This window comes from Apus apus, chromosome 1 (assembly GCF_020740795.1).
Source record: "Apus apus isolate bApuApu2 chromosome 1, bApuApu2.pri.cur, whole genome shotgun sequence".
Classification (NCBI taxonomy): Eukaryota; Metazoa; Chordata; class Aves; order Apodiformes; family Apodidae; genus Apus; species Apus apus.
In genome coordinates, this window is record NC_067282.1 from 28779252 (window position 1) to 28798100 (window position 18849).

Genomic DNA, 18849 nt, shown 5'->3' on the forward strand with positions numbered 1-18849 from the left:
TTGCTTATTTTAAAAGATATTTGGAAGAATTTGACATGAAAGGATGCCAGTGTGCAACCATGTCACGCATTGCTGTTGCTCCCACTCTGCCTTCTCATTCCTCCCTCCCTTTCCATTGCCGGTGCGTTGCATCCCATTTCCAGTTAAAGAGAAGATATGGCAGGCTCAGCCTTGCTTGACCACCCTCCCTTGCTACCACATGGACATAATGGCATATGACATTTATTGGGGTGCCCAGGAAAACAAAGAGTGCCTGGTGGTAACATAATTTCTCTTCAGTTCAAGGAGCCAAAGTCTGTCCTCAGATACTAACCTCCATGAGATGCTGGGTTTTTTCAGTGGTACCCATCAGCAGCATTTAAGCAGTGCCATGATGTGCTTCATGCTATCTCACATCCATTGGATTCCTTGTGGGGAACTTGCAGGTTCAGTGCAGAACCTGATCAGCTGGAAATTGCTTGTTTATAACCACCAGCAGCACACTAGAGTAACTCTAGAGGTGCGGCAGAGCTCCTCTTTTAGGTCCTCACTGGGGATCTGGGTTATCTGGATGTAGAAGCATTCAGCTTCTCCCAATGGGCATGGTAGGTATAGGGTGTGTAACAGAAAATTGCATTTTGAATTAGCTTTATAAAGCAGGTCAGAGAAGAGTGTTTTCCCTGATTTCACCTCTTAAATTGAATTCTGACTTGTTGAGAGCTACTAAAGGAAATGGGGGAAAACATGTCTGCCTTGTTGTGCCCTGTTCTCCAGTATCTCTGCCTCCTGTTTCTGGGTTAGTGTCCCTCAGCCCAGCTCTCTTGTCAGCTGTAATAATTCCATGCTGATGTAACTGGGAGAGGAATATTGTCCTCAACCTTTAATCTCATAAATTTTAAACTGTACCTGCATTTTTTAATTGTGCTTGCAAAATACCTGCACAGTTGTGGTTGAAATTACAGTAGGCTGACCTCAGTGATTTGGAATCAAAGGTCTGCTGAGAAATGGATACTTGCTGCTCTGTCTGAGCTGCCAAGAGGTCTGGGTTTAAATTACTCAATTTAGATGTTTCACTAGTTAGACACAGTTGAAATGAAAAAGTGCTTGTTTTATAAGCATCTCGATTCCAACACTCCTGTGCCCCAGCTGACCCCAAAAAAACACTTATGACTCTTACCTCTGTGAGGACATTTCTAATTATTGAAGAGTCAAAACCTGTAAGATAGAGAGGAAAACAATGAGCACCTGTAATGCAAAAATATTTTGCAAGAACATTTCGTGGCTGAAAATGCCAGTACACCACGAAGCTCTGAGAACATTTCACTCATCCAGGATACTTTGGATGGGAAACTGAAGACAGAGTGCCCACTTGCAATGCCTCCTTCCTTTCTCCATTGAGGAGATTCCTGATCTTCCTCCTAGCTCCAGCTGTTTCTCTTCCTTTTACCTGAGCAAAATGGAGCTTCTGCCTTGAGGCACCATCCTAAAGGCCTGTGGCTGCTTTGTAAAGCTGGATCGTAGAATCACAGAATCATGGAATGGTTTGGGTTGGAAGGGACCTTAAAGATCATCTAGTTCCAACTTCCTTGCATTGGTAGGAACACCTTCCACTGGACCAGGTTGCTCAGAGCCCCATCCAGCTTGCTCTTCAACACTTCCAGGGGTGGGGCTTCCACAAGTCCCTTGGGCAACCTGTTTCAGTGCCTCACCACCCTTACACTAAAGAATTCCCTCCTAATGTCTGTTCTTAATCTCTCCTCTTGAAGTTTTAGTCCATTACCCATTGTTCTCTCACTCCATGTCCATGTAAAAAGCTCCTCCCCAGCTTTCCTGTAGCCCCTTCAGGCACTGGAAGGCTGCTATAAGATCTCCCTGGAGCCTTCTCTTCTCCAGGCTGAACAACCACAGCTCTCTCAGCCTGTCTTCACAGGAGAGGTGCTCCAGCCCTCTGATCCAGATGATGTATGCATAAGGGTTAGCCAGTATTTATCACCAGCAACAGCTAACACACCCCACCCTGGGCCTCTTCCTCCATAAATAATGCAATGGGGTTGCCTAGAGTTGTAGGCTTTGAGAATCACCTGTTCTCCTCTGCACTGATTTCCAGGAAGAGGTCTCACTCTTGAGCATGCACACTTTGAGGACAAAATGTTTGGAAGGGCTCTGCAGCTCCTGTGTTGGATGTGTGACAGTTGTTAATGGAGCCTTCTTAGAGCATGCCTGGAGGGGAGACCAAATCTTTCAGCCACAGGTGAATGTGGTGCAGGTGTTCCTTTGACTGTAGCATTTACAAAGGCTAATAACAAGCTCTCTTGGCTTTCATGTAAACATTATTTTGAGGAAGACACCCTGTAGCGATGAATTGGGATTATACAACTTTCCTGTTCTTAAGCAGACATTTAGCAAGATATATTTTACTGTTTAAATCTAAAAATAGAATGGGTACACTGTGTTTTGTGACCTCAGTTTCATTTTCCCATTCTCCTCCCCGCGCACTGCAGAGCTACCTCCTGCAGCTTGCTCTGCCAAGGGTCCCACGTCGTTTGACCGTGCTGACCATTTCCTCTTGCTAGAAAGCTGAAACCACATCTGTGGGGATGTGTCCTCTCTGATTCTTAGCTGGAGAGTTCATAGGGCAAGCAGTGCTACGTGAAGCAACACGAGGTGTGAGGCACTTCTGAGTGCAGTTTCCTGACACAGGGAGATGGTGCATGACCCCAGAGTAAGTCTTGAGGCACCCGATCCAGGGTATCCAGCTTCTCTAGCTGCCTTTGCTCTGCTGTAGTTCCCGAGGGTGATGATGCCTCGTTATTGATTGCAAGGAAACAAGTTCAGATTCTCTAATAAAGTGATTTTGGTATTTGTTTGAAGAAATCCAGGGTGTTACTTTTAATGGAGAAGAGAGCAACAGTTGCACTTTGAACAACTGTTAAAGCTTCAGAGTTGATTTTCATTCCAGGCCTTTTGCAAATATTCATAAAACGGAACTGCACTGAAATGGCTATTTTTAGAGCTGGAATTTTAATATGAGTACTGTCTTTATTTTGGTCTCTGTCTCTCTCATATAACTGAATTAAATGCTCTAGAACACACAACCTTTCATAATAAAACCATAGGTTTAACAAAGTTTTCCGTGAAGTATTTTAGCCTTAGTTATATTTCCTTTTAGTAGAAATGTTCCAGATAGGGTTAATAATAATTTCTATTTTCAGGGATTTATCTCCTCCTCTGAGACAATACAGAGTTCTGAATGTGGGGGCTCTTTTAAAAGTTAAGTCTCATGGTGGTCCTAATCCTGGACTTTGTGAAGCTGGTTAGTTGTGAAGCTGATTAGTTTATACTGGCAGAATTGATTCTGTTTGCTTAGCCAAAGTATTGAATAACATTTCAGTAATTTTCTGGTCCTTTAACATTTTCTCTTTACAAGTCCCTGCTCACACTGAGCAAGACTGGCAGTCAGGATGATCTCTGTTTGAATGTTCAGTTTCACAGTCTTGCAAGGGGAGGATTATAATCTATCAATAATCAAGCAAAAAGATAAACAGGATGTGATGTCTTGTATTAAACTAAGTTCTTTAATTATTTATTCTGGTAGTACCAGTTGTAGGACCAATATGAAATGCTGGAGCTTACTAGGTTTACCACTAAAATCTTCCAGTTCTTTTGTAAACCAGGTGGCTTTTACAAGAATGATTGATTTCTTCATTTTGAGAGTCATCCTCTAGTTATCTTTATACAGGGGCCTAATATTCATTGAGGGAAGATGTTCAGCACTTCAAGGTCAAGCCGTAATGAGATTGTTTCTGAAAATGTGAGTCCTGTCAGTTTACTCGATTGTTTTCTTCTCCTGGTCACAAATGGTGAAACTGAACTTCAGAATTAAAAAACTTTCAATGTAGAGCTGCAACAGTTACTTTCCTCTTCCCTGCCTGTAGGCTTATGTACCACTTTTCTCAAAGGAAGCATGTCTGGGCAACTTAGGGCTTAATTGTGGTCCAAATCCTGGAAGTATCCAGCCCATATCAGTGTGGAGACCAGCTGCCAACAGCAGCACATCAAAGTTATCTGCAAGGGAAGGGGTAGTGCTTTCAGATGCTGCAGGCAGAGACAGACCAGTTGGCTACTGACAGTCCTTCAAGTGTAGTGAGAGCTGTGAACTGGCTGTCTGGATAGGTGTTTCCCTGGTAAGATGCTGCATTTTGAGGGCTTGGAACATCTCGCAGGAAAGCTGTTACTTTTTTGAGTGGCTGCTCTGAAGGGATCCTTGGGAGTTGGAGCTGTTGGCCCTACTCTTAGGAAGCTTTGGTGGCAAATAGGCATAAAAATTGTTTGAGATTATAGCTCAGGGTAGTCAGAGAAAGGCAATATGAAGGCCTGTGCATAGAGAGTGTGAATAACTGCAGGTATTGTACTGTCATAGGGACTGTGGCCTGGCTGCTAGATCAAGGCAAACTTTGTAGAAGACTTGGGGCCTGGGCAAGGGGACGTGCTGCCAGCATGGCAGAGCTTGCAGCTCTTTCCCCAGAGCAGAGGGAAAAAACACCTTGAAGCAGGCACTCCTAGGAGCCACCTGAGGAGAAGGGACCCAGAGGAGACAAAAGCATAGGCAGAAATTAGGGCTCTTCTGGCATCAGGATGCCAGAGTTTGAGTAGATGCTTTGCTTCATCCCTATGGGATAAAAAACATAATCCTGTCTGGGCAGAAGTAATTAATTTGGCATAGTGTTAACGTGTGCCAAGCCCCATTCCTTCCACACATTCCCCACGTGTGGCATTTTCCACACCACAGGACATCCTCTAATTGGGACGTGCGAAGCATATTGATGGATCTAGTCTGAGTCCTGTCCCAGGTGTTGTTTCTGGGGGCTAGGGACTGTAATGCAACCCCCCAGGAGGGTGTGTGCAAGTTCCTCATCACATAGCACGGGAGCTCCCTGCGCAGTTGGACATGGCTCAGGTTTTCACGAGGCCACAATCCCAGTGGAGGTAAATGAACCTGCAGAAGAGCCCCAGGTCAGAAGCCAATGTCTCCAGGGCCAGATGGGTGCTTGGCTGGACAACATGCCATTCTGTAGTGTCAGCAGATGCTTGTTTTCGTTCTGGATGGAACAAGCTTGGAGGGAAACTGGACGTTTTCCAGTCCTGTCCATCCTTCATTTCTTCTCATCAGCTAGAGAGTAACTCCAGTTATTTATGCCATTGCACAAGTGCTCGGGCGGTGTTTTGTTGACCAGCCATGGCAACCTTGGTGCAGGCCAGATGTGGGAGCTCCTCCCGGGGTGGCCAGGGCTGTGCTGTGCGTGTGTTCCCACCACTGGCCCCCCATGGCTGAGATCCACAGGTCCAGCATCTCCGCAGCATCCTGAGGTTCCTGGGAGGAGCTTCTCACCACTGGCCTTTACAACCCACCTTACGGTTCAGCCCAGGCGTGAGGCAAAGAAAATGTTAAAGAGGCAGTGTCACAGTGTAGGAGGTTGTGTTCAGAGCTGGAAAACTCTGCAGCTTGAGGCTGTGCTGAAGGAAAACTCAGAGCACTGCTAGGTTTATTCTTAAACATTACTATCTGAGAAAGCCAACAAGCCTATGGCTCTGGGCTGGTTGGACCAGGTGAGGGTACCTGTGTCTCACATCACCTCCCTGCACTGCCACCCCATGGCAGTCCTGCTCCTGCTGCTGGAAATTTCCACGCTCCCCGTGAGTGGATGAGACAGAGGGAAGTGGAGCCTCTGACATATTTTTCCAAACCAAAACAAAGCTGGCAAGTCTAATTTTAGGCCTGGTTTAGTATGGAAATGATATCAATAGTGACACAAAGCTCTTCCATTCTCTTGATAATTAATTTATGTGTATTTGAGCCTTGCATATGGAAGAGGCTGAGAATTAACAGCCTGCTCTCAACAGCTGGGTTTACAATCAAATGCCTTATTATCAAAGAGCACAGTTGAAGGGAAGCAATATCACGCACAGGCATAGCTTTGCTTCAGTTTGCTGTTGGAGCAACGTGTTTGTAACTCCTCTGTCTGCCTTGGGGCAAGGTGTGTAGCAGCAGAGTATCTGCCTGCCAGCCTTCAGCAGACTTGTTAGAAAATAACTTAACAGCAGTGTTGTGACTGATGCTCATCTCTCTCTCTATCTCTCTCTGTGCCTGTTTTTTTGTGGGTTTTTTGCATGTTAGGTTTTTGTGGCCAGTCCAAACAAAACACAGCCTATTGTGGAGATCCTGTTGAAAAACCAACCCAAGCTAATTGAGTTTCTAAGCAATTTCCAGAAAGAGAGGACGGATGATGAACAATTCACTGATGAGAAGAACTACCTGATTAAGCAAATCCGAGACTTGAAGAAGCCAACGGCATAAAGAGCTCCTCTTGTTTTCCACTGTAGGCATTAATCTCATTTGTTAAGTTCCTCTGTGTCCCTTAAACACCACAGTAGTGCTTGAGAAGGCACAGCAAGTGCTTGTTTTTTATTTTGTCTTTGTTCCTAGATGTCAAGAGTATAGGGGTTTTACATGAAAGCTAAAAAAATAAACCAACCTAGAATAATATATTCTTTTTAATCAAGACTACACTTATTTATGTCTGTTTAGAATCTCTCTGTAATAGAAGCTGGTTTGATGGATTTTCATATGTGCTCAAGAAGAATGAACCTCTTTGCTTAACTTTATCAGCAAACTCAAGCTGTTGGTGAGTGCACAGAGTAGGTCTTCTGAGGACTGTAACATTGCTCCTTTGCACCTGTAGTTGTGACTTTGTTCTAGTGCTGCACACACACAAGACTGTGAAAGAGTACGTTTGTCTCTGGAGTTAGCTGCACTCATAGATCAGGTTCTTTAGACAAAACAGCGGGAGATGAAAAAGCAGTAAAGGTCACGTTTTTGCTTTATTTCTGTATTCTTTCATCTTAAAGTTTTCTTTTCCCCTAGATCAGAGGTTTTCTGTTCAGTGCTAGGGAATGGATGAAGACAGCAGCCAGATGAGCTGTTTCTACCTGTCTCCCATTTTCCTTGTGCATGATCCACCTCGTGCTAGAGCACAGGCTGCTCCCACCAGCTCCCAAGCAGACTGCTGAGGAGCAGCCCTAGGTACTAGGACCCCTTGTACTTCCCAGTGGGAAGAAGGCAAGAGCAACCCCCCTCCATCAAGGCCTGTGCTGTGTTGCCAGTAAAATTGTCCTGCACCTACTAAAATCAGCAAGGAGCCTGTCCTCAGTTTCAGTGGGAATAATTTTGGGTGGTGGCCAGAGCTACGTGGCTGAACCGTGCCAAGTGCTGAGCCCCCACACCAGTGCGGGAGGACCGTCCCATCCGGATTCAAATCCTGACTGTGGGAGGCAGGACTGAGCTGAGCTCAGCAAGGGGATGCTGAAATGGCTTCAGCCTGAACCACTGAGTAGCCCGGGGTCCCCAAGTCCTGCAGGTGCTCTCAAAGCTGAGAGCATTTATTGGATACCAAAACCAAATGTGGGAGGCATTTAGCAGCCCCTGGCACCCAAGGCTACTTTTTATCTGGCATTTTCCATCCTTGTTCATCCTGATGTGAATTCAGGTTCTGTGTTGAAACTGTATAAGGGGAAATCATTGCACTGTTTGTGTTTTAAGTTTCATAAGCTCTGTGGTCCAAACAGTGTTTCCTATGCGTGTTTGAAGAGTTTTTGGGGTCTTTTGTTTTCTAGCAGGAAATGAATATGTTACCCTGATGCTTAATTAGAAAGTGGAGTTTGAGAGCAGGGAGTGGAAATTTCTTGAATTTTTCTGGACAGCCTAAGTTCTGAGTTTCCCTATTTGTTGTAAGACAGTTTCCTAGCTAGAACTCTAGCTAATGCTTCAGATAAACAGGTGAAACTGAATGGTAAAAACAGAATGAGACTGTTTCCTTCAAGGAACTGTTGTATATTGGGGTGATGGATACTTTATGTGCTTTAGAAAAGGTATGCAATGGAACACCTTGTGGACTCGTTCTTTTTTTCAGATGTCAGATACACACAACAACTGTACATTGTAGTTGCCTGGAATAAAAAAAAAATAATTATATATATATATATATTTACAAGCTATTAAAGGCATGATTGCTGATCACCATTTCTGTCTGGTTTTTTCCTCCTGCCTTTCTGGGTACCCAACCTCCGTGCTGAATTCTCTCTCTCTCCTTTGCCAACCAGTTTCAGCAGATGCAGAGAGAGAGAAGAGCACTTTCTTCAGAGCTAAAGCACTTTGCAAGCATCACGTCTGCAGCCCTGGCTGGCAGGGGACCTGGCAACCCCTACTGTGGTCCAGTTTAGCCTGACTGCCATCTTCACCCCCAGCTCCATGGGTGGTGCTCACTGTCAGTGGTAGCTTCCAAGTCAATAAAGGACTATTTCCAGAATTGCAGCCCTCAGATCTAGGCATTTAAGTCTGATCCTCTGAGAATTGGAGCCTGAATCCAAAGGGCGCTTGGCTGTGTGCTGAGTTCCTGGGTTGGGGCTGTCTCCAGGGCTGGATTAACACACAGACACGTGTCCACTGCCTCAGCCTCTGGAGTCACATGAGAACATAAAGCTTCCAGCCTGCACTTGGAGAAATGTGTAACAGTGATTGCTGGGGCACGTTTGCCCTTGACAACGCGAGTATAGCCCATGCAGAGGTGGCCACTGCTTCTGTGAGGGTGGTCAGCTGTGTGAGCAGCTCTGGTCTGCATGGTCTGGACACAGAAGAAGTCAAAATCTGGCTGAGTGAGGTTACACCCACCTTCCGGTGCTTGTGTAGGCAGAGATGTGGCAGCCCAAGGGGGAGCAGAGTGTTGGGCCTCATCCTGCAAGGCAATTGAGTCTCCTCCAAGCTCAACTTGCTTTGCTCTTTGAAAGAAGGAAAAGCAAAAGAAATGGTGAAGATGAAATTAGGTGCCATAAAGAATACTGCACAGCAGGTGGGGACATAGCTGTAATTAAACAGAAATAAGGTCTTTTCTAATGATACTTAAAATAACAGCAGAACTTCATCTTTCCTTTGGTGCATTCACTCAAGGTGGTGGTTCTGCCTAAGCGACTGCTCCTACCAGGAACTCAAAATTTCTCTGAAATGAGTAGCTGAGGGAGCTGTGTGATTGCAGGGAACAGTTCATCAGAGTGAGACAGGGAAGGAGACTGTAGTCCAGGGATGGAAAGAAGCTGGAGGTTGCTTGGGCTGCAGCCTTTCCATTCCAGTCCCCACCCAGCGTTCAGAGGGATTTGGATTGTACAAATGAATCTGTGCCAACATGTAATGTATGATCCTGCACATAAAGCCTTGTTTGATACAGCAGAGTGCCAGGAATCTTTGAACCATAAGCTTCTGTCCTGGGATTTGGGCAGTTTCTGCTACTAAGAAAAATCTGATGAGAAGCAACAACAACAGCCTCTCCTGTCTGTAATGGCACAACACCAGCAGGTGTAAACCCGAGGGAAGGATGCAGAAGTCTGGCCTTCAAGAAACATGGGCGTTAAGACCACTTGAGCCTCTTAATCTGCATGCTCTGGGGACAAGATCTGATGAGTAGAAAAGAATGACTTGGACCTTGTAATCTAAGGATAAAAGCACTCGCACGAGGGAGAGGAGATCTGGATCCCATTTGTTCTCTAGTGCATGCTTTGCTCTAGCCTATGAAATTGGAGCAGGGCTAAGAGAACTCAGGCCTCTTTCCAAAGGGTGCAGTGATGTTTGGTCAGTGGAGAGGCTTTTTCTCTGGCTCAACAAATGCTTCATTTTTCTGCCTGTAGCAGAAGCACGTCAACATTTTGGCAGAATGTCTTATGGAGGCTGGTATGAGGCAGGGGGGACATGGGTTTTGGTCTCTGTGACATGAAAGAGAGTTGTACCTTGCCCTCCCCCTTGGCTAACCGCGCTTGCATAAAAATAAAGGTTTTCATGGCCTTCCACCATCTCTAGACCTGCATTTTGGCACCTGCCACCTTCCCCGTGTGGCGCTCACTCTGCTTTTGCCTTGAGCATCACCTGCTGGATTTGTATACATGGCCTGCAGCACAACAGCATCCAGCAGCTGAGGACTATATAGACCATAAGGATTTACTGCATTTACTGCCAAGCCATGAAAGCCTGTTTCATTGCTCATATGTTGATGGACCTAACATGGCCAGTTACTTTCCTGTCAGTGCAGACAGCTGGCAGAAATTCTGCCGGGTGGCAGTGCTCCTGGGGTCTGAGCAGAAGATACCCAGCACTCACTGATGCCTGGTGACAAATGCAGGTTCCTGAGGGTCTTCACTGCTGGAGCTCCAATCCTGAAGCTGCTGGTTCACAAGTGTGAATGCAGGTCCAGCCTCAGGAACTGACATGTTCCCCCTTCCAGTCTGCACCTTAACAGAGGGCTCAACCAGTCTTTCTACCCATTCGAGAAAATCCAGGGCTCCTCTCCCACTGAGCAGCAAACGCAGTGAGTTACAGAGTTATGAGCTGGGGCAACTCCAAGAACAAATACAGGTTGGGTGGAGAATGGTTGGAGAACAGCTCTGCAGAGAAGTACCTGGGAGTGTTGGTTGATGCTCAACATGAGCTGGCAATGTGTGCTTGCAGCCCAGAAACCAACTGTGTCCTGGGCTGCACCAAAAGAAGTGTGGCCAGCAGGGCCAGGGAGGGATTCTGTCCCATTACACAGCTCTCGTGAGACCCCCACCTGGAGTACTTTCCCCAAGAAAGCTTTTTCCAGGGTTTGTAGTGATAGGACAAAGGGTAATGGCTTTAAATCAAAGAGGGTAGATTTGCATTAGATATTAGGAAGAAATCCTTTAGTGTGAGAGTGGTGAGCCACTGGCACAGGTTGCCCAGGAAAGCTGTGGATGCCCCCTCCCTGGAAGTGTTCAAGGCCAGGTTGGATGAGACTCTGAGCAACCTGGTCTAGTGGGAGGTGTCCCTGCCCTTGCAGGGGGGTTGGAACTAGATGATCTTAAAGGTCCTTTCCAACCCAAACCATTTTGTGATTCCATGATTCACTCAGGCCCACTGCACATGCATTCCATACACGTGCCCCAGGTGGAGCAGCACAAGGTGTCTGGCAGTGAGATGTCCAACCCCATAGCGAGAGGGGCCATCCCACTGGTGCGAGCTGCTGCGGCCTGGGCAAGAAAAGTCACTGAAGTCCCTGCCACCCCAGCCCATGCTGAAGGGGAGCCTTTCCTCCAGCAAAGGCTGGGATCCCTCAGCCTGCACCGTGGGAGGCCACAAGGTAGCAGAAGCCCAAGCCAGCTGGTTGGTGCTGGACAGGCAATGTGGGACGAGGCTAAGGGAAAACCCAGGACAATGTCAGCAGTTTTGGCTGTGCAGTTCAGCTGCAGGCCAAGCATCTCACAGGGCTGTGACTTGGCCCGGCTCCCCTGTGAGCTGCAGGGAGAGGCAGGTGGTGAGCCCAGCCCTCCTGATTCATGGTCCTGCTCCACAGCACCTGCCTGATGCTGGCCCCTCTTTCCAGAAATGTGGAAGGAAGAAAAACAAACAAGCAACCCCTTTTTGAGGGCACTGGTTGTGAGTGGCTTTGGAAAGCCATGGTAAAAATCACCTTTTCACCTCAGGCTGTGTCACAGTGGGAATGACAGGAGTGTGGGGAAAGCCTGTGCCCTGGGAGCAGTGCCAGCTGGGGATGGGGACAGAGGGTGTCCCAGCACACATGGTGAGACAGCCTGCTGCCTTCCCTTGTGCAGCTGAACACTACTTTGCTGCAGGAGCCCCTACGGCTACTTTTCATCCCTGTATGGCCTTGGCAACAGCTGGGAGGGCTTTGCTGTGGAGCCTTGGTTCCAGGAAAAGCATGGCACTGCCCTGGCCACCTCTGAGACTTCAGCTATCTGCTGTGAGGCAGCACATGAGGTACAGCCCAAAGTGTGTCTTGTGCTACCTCCCTCCCTTGGAGTGCCTCTTTTGCTTCTTCCTGGTGCTGCATGTAGGCACCATGAGAATCTCCTCCATGGGCAGGTTTGGGAATGAAGCCCCATTGTCCCATGGCCAAATGTGTAACCCACTTGCTTTAACTGTCATGCTGTGCCAGCAGGGTACCTGGTACTCCAGCACATTGAAGTTTTTACAAGTATTTGGGCAACAAGCACCTGACCAAAGTGACAGAGATGAACAAAGTCCTTTGGCTGCACAAGAGGCACCAGCTCTGTTATGGCACCATAGCCCAGCTCCTTGCAGTTAAAGAAACAAAATACACCAAACTCCCCAGCACAGTTTGCCTGGGGAGAGCTGCCAGTCTGCTAATGAATGGAGCATTTCTTCTGAGGGCACAGAGAAGATGGAACATGTCTTTGGGGCTATGAAGGTGCCTTGCTCAACTCATGAGCAGAGGCCCCTGATTTCCAAGTGGCTGGGTAGGTTACCTCCACTCAGGCAGGGCCTTGGCAAGGCCCTTCAGCTCACTTGGGAACAGTTGGCTTGACAAGGGTTTGGAGCAGATTTAAAAATACCCTTGTCAAAAGCAGAGCCTGCTGCATCTCTTCAGAGCTTTGTGCAAACATGCAGCCAGGGTTAGCTCTTCAGCAGGCAGCACACCCAGCCAGGCACAGCCCCACCCCGGGGCTGGCAGGGGGCAAACCCACCCGTCTTGTGCTCAGGCAGGTGGTCAGATGCCCAGTGGGCTCTTTGTGCAGGGAGCAGGTCTCACAAACTCCCCTGGGGGGGAAGGGGAGGAAGACCCCTCCTCCCCGTTTAGAAGCTGGGTGTGGGGGAAAATAATATTCACTTGTGCCCCAAGGAGTGTCAAGGGCAGAGCCACAATTAGCTCATGGGATGGAGCAGGTTGTCGCTGTGGGCTGACAGCAGGGGCTCCTGCTTCCTGTCAGGGGCTCAGAGGAGGCACTGGGGACAGGCCTACTGGCAGGCAAGAGAGCACTGTGTCCCAGGGGGTGGGAGGTGTTGCTGAGGGAAGAGAAGAGTATGTTCATCCCAGCTCTCCTGCTAATAAATACCACTTGTAGCCATGCAGTTAGGCTCCTCTGCTTCTGCTGGTTTTTGCTTTTGCTAGATGAATCTGTCTTGCCCCACCTTGGGAATGAAAGACGAGCAGCAGGCGTCTGTACTGGCATTGATACTATTTTAAATGCATCTTTCAGGTACTCCTGAGAAGATGTTTCAGAGTGGGAAAATGTGTCTATGCCAGCACATGTATGACATGACCCTAAGGTTTGATTCTTGCTGAAGTTATTACTCATATGCTTCATGATTTCCCCAGGCTTTGTCCAACAGTTTTGTCTCCAAGTCAGAAATTTAGCTGCCCTGCAGGGAGTATTTGCTAGCAAAGTTGTGAGGTGACCTCACCAGAACCAAAGTAAAGAGAGTTGAGCAATGAAGGCAAAAAAAGGAGAAAAACACAGGCAGTCTGCAAAGGCTCCTTTCTGTTGATGTACCTCGCTAGTGCCAGTGACTGACACGTTGCAGAAATACCAGCTACGTTAAAGCTGGAGCAGACCCCATCCCTTCAGCAGTGGTGGGAATGCACAGTGGTCTCGTAGCTTCAGGAAGACCACTCAGTGCTGAGGAAGAGCCTGGCTCCTCGGAAAACTAACTGGAAATATTTCAGGTACAAAGAGATGATATCTGAGTGCAAAAGATAGATGTCACATGGCAAAACACCCCAGGGAAACAGCTCAGCTCTTTCCCCTGCAGGTCTGTTCTGGCCCAAGCACGGTTAAGCCTGTGCAGCTGTGAGTCAAGCCGTGCCCTTTACCTACATGAGAGTCATAATCATTTAGGTTGGAAAAGACCATAAGATCAAGTAACTGTTAGTGTAGCACTGCCAAGCCCATCACTAAACCATGTCCCTCAGCACCACATCTACAGGTCTTTTCAATACCTCCAGGGATGGTGGCTCTACCACCCACCTGGGCAGCTGGTTCCAGTGCCTGATGCCCCTTTTGGTGAAGGATTTTTTCTTAATATCCAATCTAAACCTCCCCTGGCACATCCTGGGGCCATTTCTCTCACCCTAACGCTTGTTACCTGGGAGAAGAGACCAACTCGCACCTGACTACAACCTCCTTTCAGGTATTTGTAGAGAGGGGCCAGGTCTCCCCTCAGCCTCCTTTTCTCCAGGCTAAACAACCCGTTCCCCCAGCTGCTCCTCACAAGACCTGTGCTCTAGACCCTTCACCAGCTTCACTGCCCTTCTCTGCACACGCTCAGTCACACAGAATAATTTTTTTTTTTCCCCTTTTCTTCAGTTCTGAGCCACCTCCGGTGCTCTGGCTTTGACAACGAGCATCGGCAACACCGCTCTGCCTGCTTTTCTGGGTGTCTCCTGCAGTGTTCGTGATAAAACACACCCCTGCTGTGGCAGACGTGCAGACACCTCTCCCCTCCTCTGCCCAGCGAAGCCGCCATCGAGCGGCGGGCAGGGAGCGCGCAGGGAGCGGGACGGGAGCGCGCAGGGAGGGGGCAGGGAGGGGGCAGGGAGCGCGCAGGGAGGGGGCAGGGAGCGCGCAGGGAGCGGGCAGGATTGCGCGCAGAGAGCGCGCAAGGAGGGGCAGGGAGCGCGCAGGGAGCGCGCAGGGAGCGGGCAGGGAGGGGGCAGGGAGCGGGACGGGAGCGCGCAGGGAGCGGGTCCCTGTGCCCGCCCCGCCGGGGCCCTTTCCCTGCTGACAGCGCCCCCTGGTGGCAGCGCCGCAGCCCTGGCAGGGAGCGGGTCCGGGAGCGGGTCCGGGAGCGGCTTCTGCCGCCGCTGAGGAGAAAGAGCCCCAGCTCAGAGCCAGGCAACCGAACTGAGGAGCCTCCTCTGACCAGGGCTCGTCAAAGCCGGCTGGTCTCTTCTCCCAAACGGAAAAAGAGGAAATGGCCTCATGTTGTGCCAGGGGAGGTTTTAAGTTAGATATTAAGAAAAAAAAAATTCCTCACCAAAAGGGTGAAGGAACAGGCTGCCCAGGGAAGTGGGTGGAGGCACCTTCCCTGGAGTTATTTAGATGTGTAGATGTGGAGCTTAGGGACATGGTTTAATGGTGGACTTGGCAGTGCTGGGTTAATGGTTGGACTTGCTGATCCTAAAGGTCTTTTCCAACGGAAATTCCTCTATAAGCCAGCCACAGAATTGGCATAGCAGCTTTTTGCCTGTTTTCTCCCTGCACTGAAGAATATTCTCACTTAGGGGCTGTACCTCTGGCTGTGACCAGCAGTGCATGCCATGGAGGTGCATCTCTGAGTTTCAATAGTGTTTTGGCATAGGATCATAGAATGATTTGGGTTGGAAGGGATCTTAAAGATCATCTAGTTCCCACCCCCCTGCATGGGCAGACACTCCCCACTAGACCAGGTTGCTCCAAGCCCCATCCAACCTGGCCTTGAACACTCCCAGGGATGGGGCTTCCACAGCTTTCCTGGGCAACCTGTGCCAGTGTCTCACCACCGTCACAGTAAAGGATTTCTTCCTAATGTCTAACCCAAATCTACCCTCTTTGATTTAAAGCCTTTACTTTTTGTCCTCTCATTACATGCCCTAGTAAAAAGACCCTCCCCATCTTTGCTGTAGCTCCTTCAGGTACTGGAAGGCTGCTGTGAGGTCTCTCTGGAGCCTTCTCTTCTCCAGGCTGAACAGCCCAAACTCTCTCAGCTTGTCTTCATAGGAGAGGTGCTCCAGCCCACTGAGCATCTTCGTAGCCCTCCTTTGGACTTGCTCCAACAGGTCCATTATCCAGAAGGAGGTGGGCTCCAGTGCAAGTTGTCTTGTGCCAGCAGCCACTCTCCCTTTCACGGAACAAAACTGCAAATCCCCGAGCACCATCTTCAGCCCAATACGTCAAAATGCTCAAGGCCAGATGTTGCCTGGATATATTTATGCAGCATACAAAACTGGAACATTAGCAGATAGCTACGTAGGTCTGGGAAACAGGACCCCAAGGAAGGAGGTAAGATCAGCAAGTGTTTGACAACAGTTCTCTGCAGCAGGCCTTTCTGAGCAAGAGTGGACTTCAGCTCTGCACATGCGGCACAGTGCCAATCTTCGTTAATGATATGATAATGCAGATCTATTAGAAACCAGCACACACCATTCACCTTCTTTGCTGCTCTAGTCTCTAAGCAATGTTGCTTACTGGATCTCACAAATCAAAGCCAAAGAGGTACTTGAAGTCTGGTTTGCAGGCAGAATGGCTGAAACAAAAAAAATCTAGAGGTCCTCAGAGCAGTCCCCGCATCACACACATCTCTGGGACACCTGTCCCATTGCCAGCCTGGCTGTCCACGTCCCACTGACTGCTCACTGTGTGTCTACAATGACATTTCAGCTCAAGAGCCCTTCTGTAATGCATCTCCCATCTGCCCCCCTTACTGCGGGTGGCTCTGTGACATGGAGTGGGTTCCTTTCAGATGGATGTAAAGCCCCTGATGGGTCAGGCCTTCAGCATCACCTGCTTGATGCCACAGACTCGCTCTGCTCTAGGCAGCGCAGCCCGCATCAGCACAGCCATCCCCTCTAGGGTGACAATGAATCGAGACGCCCGCGTCTGCCCCTACAGGCCATCCAGGGCTGCAAGGCAGGAGGTGCAGCTGGGACCAGTTTTACTTCTGGATTGTCACAGCTTCGCCCACTTCCAAACAAGAACCAGGCCGTGGAGGTGGCAGATCACACAATGCTCCCTGAGGCAGTTCTTACTGTCCCAAGGAGGAGGGAATTAATGCTCATTAATGCTCGCAGGGCCGAGAGAGGGGATCCCAGCCCTTCCAGCCCTTCTGCCAGGCTGGCAGGAGGCACAGTCTCATGTTGAGACAAATTCTCCAGGCAGAGCAGAGGGAGGTGATGCAGCTCAGCACACGACTGGGGCTGCTGGAGCCAGGACAGCACCGGGCTGGTACAGGGTGTGAGCATTTCAAGACACTCTGCAATGTTTCTAAATAACCTAAAGCACTTAAAAATATACCTCAGTACTTACTGTCGGATTATTTATTAGCAGAACACATATTTTGCTGTAAGGCAGATGATTAATAGAGAATTTCTATAATTCTCAGTCAAGAGGCCAAATTATTACTGATAGCTAGTAAAACCGCAGTTAAAATTACTGCTCTGAAATGAATGGAAGACACTCAAAATGCATATGGAAATTTCATAAAATATATAAAATATGTAATTTTTACATTTCTTAATTTTAAATACATCATCCTGAAGCTCATTTGCAAAATAAGCACTGCAGGAAATGTCCTGTCTTCCATAGTAAGCAGATGACATGCACAGTCCGTGGGTTGAGAGACAAACCCCATTCACATTGGTCCTGTTGGCCAGGATAAAGACCCTACTTTGAAATCCCAGTAAGAATTAAAGAAGTAGGGCTATACTGATAGTCAGACCTACAAAACTGGTGAGCTTCTGGAGGAATCTGCAGAAATATGGCAAGACAGAAACAAAGCCAAACATCCAAGCCTTCAGTCTTGCAAGCAGTTTAAAGTTTCAGAGAAAGTTTTGTACAAAAATCCTCATTTAAAAAAACAATTAAAAATAAAGGTAAAATCTCCTCATGAATTTCAGGTTACCAGCAGCATCCACTGGAGTGTAGTTATTTAATGTGCATGATATTTGACTTGATTAACTTCTCCATGCACTCAGGCCACCTGTGATGTTTCAGGGACTTCTCAATTTGAGTTGTTCCTATAATGACAGCTTTACTGATTTTCATACCATCTGACTGATCAGTATAAAACTTGAAGGGGCCTTAAACCTGCTTCTGTTTTTTCTCCCTCTGCTTCTACCTCAAGTAGAAGAGCATTGCCAATGGATTATGGAAACAAGAAGGCTTCAGTGGGCAGAGTGGGGTGGGCTTTTTACTCTAATCTGGTCAGTGTTCTTCTATGTAGAAAAAACCAAGAACAATTATTCTAGCACAAGACACTTGTAAGAAGTGTGGGGGAAAATACACCAAAGTAAAATAATTGTGATTTTAAAACCAATTATAATTTTGTTTATGAAACACCAACATTTAACTTCATATGCAAGTTACAAACAATGAAATGATATAATCCTTGATGAGAGGAAAAAACTGTCTGTCTGAGGTCTGTACACATCCAGACCAATAACTTAATCCCTAGCTCCTGGACTCTGAATCTGACAGGTGAGGCATAGAGCTCTTGCAGCTGGATCCTAAATTCAGGCCCTGGGTTCCTCCACACCAGATTACAAGACCTGGTGAAGTGGCAGTTCAGCAATTTCCTCAGGAGCTACTGTGAAAAAGCACACTGGTGTGATGCAAAAATGGATTTTGCTATCCTTCCCTTAGTTGAAAACCAGTGTCAGATCTTTCTCCTCCCTTCCTTACCTGGTCCTGGGAAATGAAGCTGTATGTGCCCAGCTTTGCAAGACAGCAGTGGTGCAGGGCAGCCAGCTGCCTGAGGAGATGTGGCTGCTGCTAAGCCTGCACACACTGCGCTCAGCGGGCAGCCTGAGAGTAGCCTGCAACCAGACTAGCTCAGAGGAACAGCAGCTTCTCCAGCTCCAGGGAGCACATGGTCACAGTGGGAAGAGGATATGAGCATTCCCCAGTTATGAAGTCCAGGTACTCAAGAATGAAGTTTATACTGTGAGCCACAAGGGAGGAATCACAGTTCCTTGCTGCAGCTCCAAGCATCAAGAACTGCACCTAAAATTACAGGACCAGCAGCCAAATTGGGTGAGAAGACACTTCATATAATTAATGCCACATTAAGGATGCTTTGCACACTATCCAATCCCAGTTATCTACTTCTATCTACTTCTAACCTTTTCCAAAGCCTGAAACAAACAGAACCTACAGCAGCATCTTAAGGCATAATTCCCCTTCCAGGAGTTAAAGGAGGGCAGCAAAGGCAAGATTCTTGGAAGAATTGGGAAAAGGCCATTTACATATCCTACCAGCAGCAGCAAAAGGTTTAAGGTGTTTGCACTTGAGAGCTCAGCA

General features: G+C 48.0%; 1 protein-coding gene across 2 annotated transcripts in view; it reads left to right on the forward strand.

Moving 5' to 3' along the window:
* The window catches only part of CAB39L (calcium binding protein 39 like), a 48519-nt gene extending 40463 nt beyond the window's left edge, over positions 1-8056 (forward strand). For both annotated transcript variants that reach the window (XM_051635165.1, XM_051635154.1), the window contains exon 10: positions 6155-8056. In XM_051635165.1, the coding sequence (XP_051491125.1) occupies positions 6155-6334 (180 nt within the window). In that variant the 3' untranslated portion in view covers positions 6335-8056. The remainder of the gene's footprint in view (positions 1-6154) is intronic.
* Positions 8057-18849: the final 10793 nt, after the last annotated feature.